Source organism: Bactrocera neohumeralis, chromosome 2, assembly GCF_024586455.1.
Source record: "Bactrocera neohumeralis isolate Rockhampton chromosome 2, APGP_CSIRO_Bneo_wtdbg2-racon-allhic-juicebox.fasta_v2, whole genome shotgun sequence".
In the NCBI taxonomy this organism is placed as follows: Eukaryota; Metazoa; Arthropoda; class Insecta; order Diptera; family Tephritidae; genus Bactrocera; species Bactrocera neohumeralis.
The window spans coordinates 55,596,072-55,607,482 of NC_065919.1; the positions used below are offsets into that span (position 1 = coordinate 55,596,072).

Consider the following 11,411-nt stretch of genomic DNA (forward strand, 5'->3'; position numbering starts at 1 on the left):
AAAGAATGCATTCAAGAATTGTTTCAATCGGACTGAACAAGCTTTAGTTTAAACTGTTAAGTTAATGGCTAACAAGTCTGTTGGACTTGAACCTTGTACATCGTGTGAAGCTTATGTATCTATCATCTGCTTATTTCGACGTCCTTCCTTTAAAGGTTTTCTCATATCATTGACTGTTGAGTACCATAAATATCAGAGTGAGATTTCTTTACTTAATAAACTGTGCACTAAGTTATTGAAATTTTATTTTTTCTTTCAAAATTCCAAAAATTATATATATTTTTGAATGTCTGAAGTATTATTTCAAGCTCTATTAGACACTTTTCTTCGTCTTAATCAATTTGTGTCCTCCCTTTTCCTCTATGAGAATCATGAATTTTGTTTGGGTTTTTCGAACAAACAGTTTGTTTTTGAGTTTTTTTGAACATGCAGACGCGATAAGACTCGACCAACCTCCTGATGAACAACAAGAAGCAGAAAATAATCTGTTATGTTCGTATGTAAGCACTTCGATTTAAAATTAAAACAGAACTGATATTTTTTTCACCACAAAAACATATCAAGGCTTTATTTTGGGCACATTAAAAAATTCAAACAAACACTGGTTAAAACGTTTCACCATACTTCACGGCAGCGGCCCAAGTCATCTGGCAAAAAACCAGGACGGCAAGGAAAATCTATCATAGCCACCTCCATTAGCGGCACTGTACTGCCCTGCTTCGTTGCGCCCTCATATTTTTGGCGAAGTGCGGCCTCATCCAGCTCGAAGCACTGACCAGCCGAACCGGCAACCTTCGCTGCATTCGGACATTCAATGAATTTCACACAGTATTTAGTACAAGGTCTGGGCGCCACTGTTACGCCCTTCAATTTCGCGGTACACTTATAGCGTACCATGCAGCTGGCATCGATGTTTGGTATGTTGTTGTTGATAATGATGGGTCGATAAGATGGTGTGCTAGTTGCCTCAGTATTAGCTGTTGTTGTTGCCGGTGTAGTAGTACGGACGTTGATGCGTAATGCAAGAGCGAATTTATCAGCAGCAAGCAGACAGAGTAAAATACCCAAGGCCAAGTGCAAGAGCGATAAACCACGCATGTTGTTTGTTTTCTGAGGTAGATGTTGTTGTAGATAAGTTAAAATAACTTAGTAGTTTTCAGTTCTTCAAGAACTTTGTTAGCTCACTAATCTTGCTGATATTTCGTTTGCTACTGAAACCGTGAAGGCGACAAAACGTTTCAGCAGCTGTAAGCTCAAGCTGTACTCGAAGCTCAACGCGATAACCCTTGACCATTAGTTTGCGACGAGATTAGACGATTAATGCTGCGAGCGTATGAGCAAAGAAGGTGGATTTTGTGATGTAGTAATAAAAATTAAGTAATTAAGCTTTTATACATATATTTAACAATATCATTTAATTCGGTTAAACACCAAGATAACTTCTAACGATTTCTTTTTTGCTAACCATACAATTGTTTGTATCCCATATAAAAATTGGGAAAGGCTTATAGTTAAGTTTATTTCTATAAAATTATTATAATGGCTAGCATAATTACTATTGATTAATTTTCAGATGTCGGTTTTTGCGGCCACTTATTAAATCGTCTCTCTGGATACGCCTTAACCGTAGTAAAAACTTGTATATCTTGAAGAATATTGGTACAAATATTCCTTAGCGTTGCTTTAAGCACAATGTATTTTTTAACTAAAATCACTCCACGCATTCCTCTGAATGCCATATATTAAATACCAAAATTAATATTAGATAGCTTCATCGATTTGGGAGAATAAAATTATACGAATTGGCAATGCGCAAAGGACCATAAATCTTCGGCAGAACTTTACTCTCGCAAACTCGTAACGTCTACTCATCAGATGTTGTCATCGTCCATGCCTCTGCACCACATAACAGGGCGAGGATGATGAGTGACTTGAAGAATTTGGTTTCCGTTCGTCCGGAGAGGACTTTACTTCTCACCTACTTTCTTTTCAGACCAAAAGCCAAACTGATAAGATCCAATCAGTTTGTTGAGTTTAACCTTTCACTCAATACTCTCGATAGAACCTTACATACAAGGTCTGTCGCAAAAGAAACAGGACTGTTAAAAAAAAAAAAAAAAATTAATATTTTTCAAAAGTTATATTTTTTTATTCAAAGTAGTTTCCTTGTGCTTCGATACAGCGTTTAGCCCGGTCAATTAGCATTTCAAATGAGTGTTTAAGGTCATTTTTCGGAATGCTCTTAAAACAAAATTTAATAGAGCTCTTTGCATTTTACGACCGATGACCAAAATTTGCTGTCTCTTTTTGATCGATAACATCGATTGTAGTTATCCAATTGTCTTAAAACTTTTACGAAATATCAACAAGAGATCACATTTTTTATTTCATATACCCACCAATAGGTGGCGTCACCTGAAACAGTTATATTTAAAAGTTCTGTTTCTTTTGCGACAGACCTTGTTTATCCGATGTTAAGGAGCATTATCCCACTGTAGTTTAGCGTCGATTGTGGGGTCTCCCTTTTTGGAGGATTGACAGAGCACACCATATTCTACAAAGAAGCCGATACATGCTCCTTATCAGTTCTTCGCCGCCGTATTTGAGTAGCTCGGCCGGCAATCCATCGGCCCCGCCGCTTTACTGTTTTTCAGACGGGTAATTGGTATTCGAACTTTTTCTTGGTCGAGCAATGCAACGTATGGTCCATCGCCATCGATTGGGGAATCGGGTTCATCATCTCCTGTAATTATCCTTTCACTAGGTTCTGGGCATCAGTCACTAGATCACATCTGGGTGTTCTACAAGAGTATGCTCCGGTCTTGAAACCTTCTGTTAGCCGCCGCATCTTTTCATAGAGTTTTCGAGTATTACCCTTGTCGGTCAGATGGTCAAGCTCTTCGTACTCATGCATTTCGGCCTCTCCTTTTTCTGTCTGCAAATGCGTCTCGCTTCCCTCTTCAACACTCGGTATCTATGCCATGACGCACGTGTTGTGGTCGATTGCTACGTTGCAACGTAGGCAGTCTGCTTTCTCTCCGCTGCGACACGACACTCCTCATCGTACCAACTGTTCCTTTGCCTTTTCCGAAAACATATGGTTTCGTTGCAGCTGTCCGTAAGGAGCGAGAAATGCTGTCCCACAGTTCCCTTATGCCGAGTTGCTGGCGAGTGCTCTCAGAGAGCAGGAGTGCAAGCCGAGTAGAAAATCGTTCGGCTGTCTGTTGTGATTGCAGCTTTTCGCCATCGAATCTTCCTTGTGCTTGTTGACGTGCATTTTTTGCTGCACAGATTCGGGTTCGTATTATGGCTGCCACAAGATAGTGAGTCGATGTTACGACCTCGGACCTTCCTTCTATCACAACATGATCGAACTGGTTAGTGGCTTTTCGATCCGGAGATAGCCAGGTAGCCTGATGAATTTTCTTATGCTGGAATCTGGCACTATAGATAAAACGTTCTCTAACACCAAGAATTCATCACTAAATTTGCGCACCTTAAATGGCCAGTGCAGTAAATGCCACTTTAGGTCGTCTTCAAACGGATGGTTTTTTGTTACCCAGAGGATAATTGGTCTCAGACCGGAAGTCGTGAGCTGCTTAAGCCATATGTAAAAGTTCTGGTCACTCCGAAGTGATTAGCTGAATAGCGCTCAGAGAACTTTCTTCACTTGCGTGAGCTTCTACACATGACTACTCTTATTAAATATGTTGATTTTTCGTGAGGCCATGAATAGTTCCAACTTGAGTAACTAGAAACGCCTGTCCTTAGTATGGATCAAAAGTGCTGATTGCTGAAGCCCATAGATCCAGCGTCTAAAGGATTGAAGGCAAGGAAACCCCATCTCATTAACATGTGATTGGGATTTGTGTAACGGTTCCTTTCTTTTGCGATCTTATCGGCATTACAGTTTAGAGACCACTCCTCATTGCAGACATGCCGTAATATAATTCCAAACGTACACATGTGGATACATTATCGTAGAAAAATTAAGCATTATCCTAAAAAACAATCACTAATTTTCCAATAATTTAACAATTTCTTTTCAACACTCCGTTAACAATCGTTTAAAGCTGAACCGCTTAGTCGACGCCCACCTTAATGCCGTAATTTTTGCTTGCTCGGCGCGATAAGCGAAACCGCATGCAGATTTCCATAAAAACGTGCCAATAAACAAGCGAATGCATTTGGTATTTCGTGGTCAATATTGTGCGCGTAATTAACTGAATTTGATTAGCGCAACTATATTTGTGTAGCTGCAGTCCATCATTTAAATAAATTTGTCTCTGTGTGCGTGTTTGGTTGCATAAAGCTGCACGCTAATTCGAAGCATTTGCCAAGCGTACGCATATTATCAAATTATGTCGGCGTAACCGCAGTAAATTGCAAACGAATAATCGCTAATTGTTGTTGCTTTTATAGTAGAGGCTTTGTAGGCGCGCCAACAAAGCGCAGTTCGTGGCACCTGGACTTATGGTGGCGGCATTTTTGATATGTTTGTGTATGTCTGTTTGTTTCTAAATTAATAAATATATAATTTTGAAATTAACCAATTGAAATTTGACCGAAAATTACCTAATTAAATGCATTAAGGGCTAAAAATCACTAACTTAACCAGATATCACATACCGACATATGTGAATGCCCAGATATATTTAATAGAACAGTATAACAAATAACTACTATAGTACTATCAATTGGTGTTGAGACTTCATAAAGTACAGTGCGTTGTCAGTAGGAGAATTTTATAGTGAGAATGGGAGAATGATATACATACATATAGAGAGAACAGATAAGCTAAAAAGGCATTTCTGTCGAAAATAACCAGAGAGTTTGAATACCGAGACAAAATATACTATAGCTACAGTTTGAGACATTAATAAAATTTTCAAGGTATCAGTTATCAGAAGAAAGGCTTGACGTCGAGAAGCTGCAATCACAACAGACAGCAGAACGATTTTCTACCCGGCTTGCACTCCTGCTCTCTGAGAGCACTCGTCAATAACTCGGTATATGGGAACAGTGCTACGGCATTTCAAACAACTTATGTACAGCTACAACCGAAACCAATGGTAAAGCAAAGCATACTAAAATTACGGAGGGAACACTTCTCCAGCCTGCTGAATGGCAGCGAACGCGCAACGCCAGAAGAAGGCGGACCCGATTCCTCAATCGATGGCGGTTGAGCAGACGTTCCATTGCCCGACCATGAAGAAGTTCAAATAGCAACTACCCGCCTGAAGAACAACTAAGCGGCGGGGGCCGATGTATTGCCGGCCGAGCTGTTCAAACATGGCGGCGAAGAACTGATAAGGAGCATGCATCAGCTTCTTTGTAAAATACTTTCAGACGATACCATGCCCAACGATTGGAGTTTAAGTGTGCTCTGCCCAATCCACAAAAAGGGTGGCCCAACAATCTTCGTCAACTACCCTGGGATAAGCCTCCTCAACATCGCGTATAAGGTTCTATCGAGCGTATTGTGTGAAAGATTTAAGCCCACCGTCAACAAACTGGTTGAACCTTATCAGTGTGGTTTTAGACCTGGCAAATCTACAACCGACCAGGTATTCACCAAATCTTGGGAAAGACCCGTGAAATTAGATTCGACACGCACCACCTCCTCGTCGATTTCAAAGCTGCTTTCGACAGCATGAAAACGAGCTGCCTTTATGCCGCGATGTCTGTATTTGGTGTTCTCGCAAAGCGCGGCTGTGTAAACTGACGTTGAGCAACACCAAAAGCTCCGTCAGTACCGGGAAGGACTTCTCCGAGCCGTTCGATACCAAACGAGGTTTCCAACAAGACGACTCCCTATCGTGCGACTTGTTCAATCTTCTGCTGGAGAAAATAATTAGAGCTGCAGAACTTAATCGAGCATATAATCTTTTATAAGAGTGTACAACTGCTGGCGTATGCGGGTGATATTGATATCATAACTCTGAAATTGTAGATAATTTCGTCTATTTAGGAACCAGTGTAAACACCACCAACAATGTCCGCCGGGAATCCAACGCAGGATAACTCTTGTCAACAGGTGCTACTTCGGACTGAGTAGGCAATTGAGAAGTAAATTCCTCTCTCGACGAACAAAAACCAAACTCTATAAGTCCCTCATTAATCCCGTCCTGCTATATGGTGCTGAGTTTTCTACGATGACAACAACTGATGAGTTGACGTTGCGAGTTTTCGAGAGAAAAGTTCTGCGAATGATTTATGATCCTTTGCGCGTTGGCCGCGGCGAATATCGCATTCGATGGAACGATGAGCTGTATGAGATGTATAACGACATTGACATAGTTCAGCGAATTAGAAGACAGCGGCTATCCTCGCTAGGTCATGTTGTTCGAATGGACGAAAACACTCCAGCTCTGAAAGTAGAAAGGAAGACCTCCACTCCTTTGAAAGGACCAGGATAATAAGGACCTGGCTTCGCTTGGAATATCCAATTGGCGCCACGTAGCGAAAAGAAGAAACGACTGGCGCACTGTTGTTAACTCGGCTATAATCGCGTAAGCGGTGTCTACGCCAATTTAGAAGAAGAAGAATATTTGTAAAAGGATAATATAAAATATCATTTAAATAATATTTGAAAAAAAAAAAATGAAAATACATTCCCCAACACTGCAATTTGCATTATTAAAAATAAAATTGAAATTTAATTTATGCTGCCAACCACATCAGCGTAGTTTATATAGACAAATACAATTTATGATATTTCATTATTTCTGACCCTACACTCGCGCGCTTAAATCGAATTGAAATTCAAAATAGATCAAATATTTCGGCAAACATCAGATTTAGGCAGTCATTTTGTTTAGTTGCCGTCAAATTATGCGTAATATATTGTTAATGTCAATTTTATTATCATAATGTAATGCAAATGAGTTGATTACCAGCATATGCTCCGCAGTAACAGCACAGCACCCGGAGCCGAGCAGGCCGCAGCCACCGCAGTGTGTGCAATTAAAAATTGTAGATTTTTAATAAATATGTAAATGAGGAAATGAGTTCGCTCGTGTATTCTAAACCAATTTCATTGACAGCTGCAAGCCTTTGTTGTTGTGTAACAACAATTGCTGTTGCAATTCAACCGGACACGGATTTGCGGCTCAAAAGAGACGGTTTACCATAATGTGGAGCACTCTACGTCGTATTCAATAAATGGCTGTGTGGCGAATAATATGCGCACATTAGTACAAAACAAGGGCTTACATAAAGGGTGATCCACTTTGAGGTTCCCTGCTTTTTAAAACAGACAAACATCAAATCTATTGGGAAATGTTTATTATCATTCGAAAGAACATTATTTGGAATTTGTTGTTTAAATATTGTCTCTTTCAAATGTTGGTCCATCCGTTGACTCCAATTTTCGATAACTCGTTCGAGCATTTTGACTGGTAATTGGCGAATTACACGAGTAATGTTTTGCCCCAAGACCTGAGTCGAAGCTTGATTGTCCGCATATACTTAAGACTTTACATATCCCCACAGAAAGATGTTTAACGGTGTAATACCACAGGATCTTGGTAGCCAATTGACCGCTCCAAAAGGAGAAATTATGTGCTCACCGAAGTGTTTTCTCAATAACTCATCGATTGATCCGATGTGTGTGAGTTTGCGCCTTCTTGTTGAAACCCAATGTCGCTGAGATCATCAGCTTCAATTTTAGGCATCAAATAGTCGGCTATCATGGCGCGATAATTACACACTCATTGAACCAGAAATTGGCCTGATCGCTAAACAAAATTTTGTCCGAAAACGTGGGATCTTCTTCAAACTTTTCAAAAGTTTATAGAACGATGTCGCTTGCGATCTCGAAGTAAAATGCGCAAAGCCACTCTCCACGGTCTTCATGGACACTCTCAGCTGCTATATTCTCTTCACTGCATGCTGTACGTAGTTTATGCGATCGAACAGTGTCCTGAACTGAATGCGGAGTCATGAGATGGGTGATGGTACGCAGAGTGAGCCGATTATGTTGACCATAAATTGAGAGAAGCGCCCGAAACACATTCTTTACAGAACGTGAAATTTCGTACCAAAGTTGAACGATATGTAAATAGTGTTGAGGCATAAGTCTTTCCACGATGAAATGCCAACAATACTGTATAAAAAAATATGACAGCTTGACACGACTCATGCGATTGGAAAAAGTTCCTTTACTTGGATAACCCGTTGAGTTACGAATTTGGAAATTTTAATCATTTTAAATAGTTGCAATTTTGACGAAAGACTACTCTTCTCCGAAACTTTCCCTCAGTACTACTTTAGAAAATTAGTACATAAAAAGATACGAGAGGCGTTCGGTAAGTCGGATCAACAGGTACACACCGGAATATAAATAACTAGCGAAAAGGAGAACTTTACGAACCTGCTGCGAAGAAGCCGAAAACTCAATACTAGTCGAAGTATTTTTTTATTTTTTTAGCTAAAGAAGCATTAATTGATCGGTGTAGGCTACAGACTGCTGATCCATAAGGTGTAATCTTCAGATTCGGCGTCATGACAATACTTTTTTTCGGCCAAACTTAAAGAAGTTAAACGCTGGGGAGAATTAGGAGACGAATGAGGAGAACATCTCTACCTTTATAAAACTTATTTTTCAGATCAGTTTAAGATACCCAAGTATCGCTGTTTCAGTGTATCGAATTAAGTAAGACTATGCGGTGAAGTAAATCTCCATTTTTTCGAAAATTTTGTGTTTCTTTGTTAGGCTCAGTTATCGGACCGTCCTTGAGTAGCACGTTTCACATATGAAAGTCATAACCATAGACATTTTAAGGAAAATGAAATTTAGGATCAATATGCACGGACGACCTCAGGAATGATTTTAAATTATTTGATGATTTTTCATATAAGAAGGCACTACACCAGCAAGCGGAGCTATTAAAGTTACATCAGGCGATAATAGAATGAGAAGAATATGGTTTTTTACAAAATTAGAACTAGTATATCTATAATGATTAAAAGTCAAAATAACTAAAGAAGGTTTATTACAAAAAAAATGTGAGGAAGGGCTAAATTGTGGTGATTTAGATTTTATACTCTTGCAGCTTGCAGGAATCAAAGCCAGGGAAATACCTTGAAGTGTAAATCGTCCACCTGAGAAATCCAAGCAAATATATACAGACATATCCTATATATAACTTATACACTGACCGATATATTCGGCATAAGGTTTATTCGAAAACGGAAATCATTATAGTAGTATATGAAGTTGGAGTAGTATCGACCCGATTTAATCTATTAACTATTATCATGCCACATACTAAAAAAATGTTCCGTGGGTTTCAGTAAGGCACCTTACATACAATCATATGGAGCAGAGTCAGTCGGATGTTCGCAAATCTTTGTAATAGTTATATGAACCTAGCCAAGTTTACGACCAATTCTCGAGATATGGGATTTCACCAAAAAGTGGGCGGTGCCGTCCCTTCATCCAATTTTCACATCGGCTTCCGTAGAAGCATACCATCTCGCTGGTAAAATTTAATGTCTCATGGCGTTTTGTGGGTATGGCAGTTGTTCGATTAAGCCCATCTGCAAACTCGGATTTCTTTTTTGTACTGAGGAATCCACGTACCAAGTTTCAGCAAGATATCGCAATTTGTTCCAGGTTTGTTCAAGAATATTTCGGAGCTCAAGATTTTTTTTTGGTTATTCAGAGTATTTCACTTATATGCTTTTGCCTCCGTAAAAGTCCTTGAAAAGATACGGTCGGTTAGAACTGGTCGAAGTTATTTCCCTCATAGAGCCAGGATACTAAAACGCTTCATTTCATTGTGATATTACGAACTTCTATGCAATAAAAATATGCACTCTGCTGCAATCAACTTGCAATCAACTGCTTGTCAAATACATTATATAAACTTGCATTCAATCGCATGGCTATACATAATTGAGCTTGTAGGTGGATAATACAGCCGTGTATGGGCTTTAACAATTTATGTTTCACAAATTGTTGGCTTTATTTTATTTTATTTATTGGAAATTTGTTTCTTTTCCACTTAATTTGCATCGAATTAATTCACAAATTTGTTTGCTTAATCTGGCAAGGTAATAAATTTGATATGCCGCAATAAATTTAAATCGGATACAATCATTAAACTTTGTTAGTATAATTTAATGAATAAATTACTTGCAAATTGAAGTTTTATTTTTATTGCAATTTTACTTTTTTCCCAAATTTTTTTTTTATCTCAGTCATTTTTAACTTTTTTATACATAAGAATTCATCTGCTGACTTTTTTTTAGTTCCAATACAGAAGTGGCAAAAATATTAATTCTTCCAAACATGATTTTTTGAATCTAAGTGAGAAGAGGTCTTATGGATTATCAGCAACTCCTTTTTGATACAAAGATGAGTTCTTTCCTTGTGTCCTACGACGCAGTTATTTAGAGGATTATGCGAGAAATACGACTATATTATTTGTTACATAGTTACACTTCATCTTAAATCAGCCAACAAGCTCTTTAATATAGCTGGGAATAATTTAATCAGTGGGTAGTAGAAGAATATTTGTTAACATGCCTTGATCCCTCAGTGAATCAACTTCCTATTTGTATCTGTGAAGCAGATGAGTCTGCCAGAACAGGTCTCACCCTACAATTAGACTCCGATTAAAAGGCAACATATATGCCTCTGGGAACTTGTCGATATTTAATCGATAAATATGTTTCGGACATAGATGAGTCTCCCTTGCTTGCTCAACAAGAAGGCAAACGTGGCATGGGCTGCACATGCCGACTATTCAAATCAAATTCAAAAGGAATAATAATGGAACTCTAGTACTCCTAACAGAATGTTGACTAAATGGCAGGCATAGCAGTAGACTGGAAATACTATACCTATTGTAGACCCCTTGTGTATTGTGAATGCTAGGCTTTGTATACGAATATAGTCGCAACTACCGGTATAGGGGGTTTCCTGGCGATGTCTCAGCAATTTCATATGTATGAAAAACTTTGTGTGTTGACTAACTTCATCAGGAGTATAGGGAGAGTCCGAGAAGACGTAATAGACTGAGGGGATTTTTGTCCCGATGGTTTCACAATGGGCTTCCTAAAGACCTAGGTGCGCCGTGAGACATCCACCCTACCTATCTTCCTCTCATTCTCTCGGATAATAGAACGCAGTGGTGGAACACTAATTTTGTGTCAAATTAATAAATCTAGAGAGTCGACTCGGCGCCGCTCGCAACTCGGACTGACATATTGAATGACTTGGCACATTTTGCGACAAGATCTTAAATTGAAAGGGTACAAAATATACCTTGTGCAAGAACTGAAGCCGCTCGTCCTTCCCAATCGACATCACTTCGCTCTATGGGCTCTTGAAAAGTTCCAAGAATATCCGACGTTTTCGAACCAAATTTTGTTCAGCAATACGGCCCATTTCTGGCTGAATG

At 39.1% G+C, this 11,411-nt stretch overlaps 1 protein-coding gene across 1 annotated transcript; it reads right to left on the minus strand.

Moving 5' to 3' along the window:
- Positions 1-535: 535 nt before the first annotated feature.
- LOC126754248 (uncharacterized) lies at positions 536-1,221 on the minus strand. Its single transcript, XM_050466249.1, has one exon. The coding sequence runs from the start codon at positions 1,096-1,098 to the stop codon at positions 616-618; it is 483 nt and encodes a 160-aa protein (XP_050322206.1). The 5' UTR covers positions 1,099-1,221; the 3' UTR covers positions 536-615.
- Between the last annotated feature and the right edge of the window lie 10,190 nt (positions 1,222-11,411).

Coding starts and splice junctions, on each gene's coding strand:
- LOC126754248 (XM_050466249.1), bottom strand. CDS start 1,098: ATGCGTGGTTTATCGCTCTTGCACTTGGCCTTGGGTATTTTACTCTGT.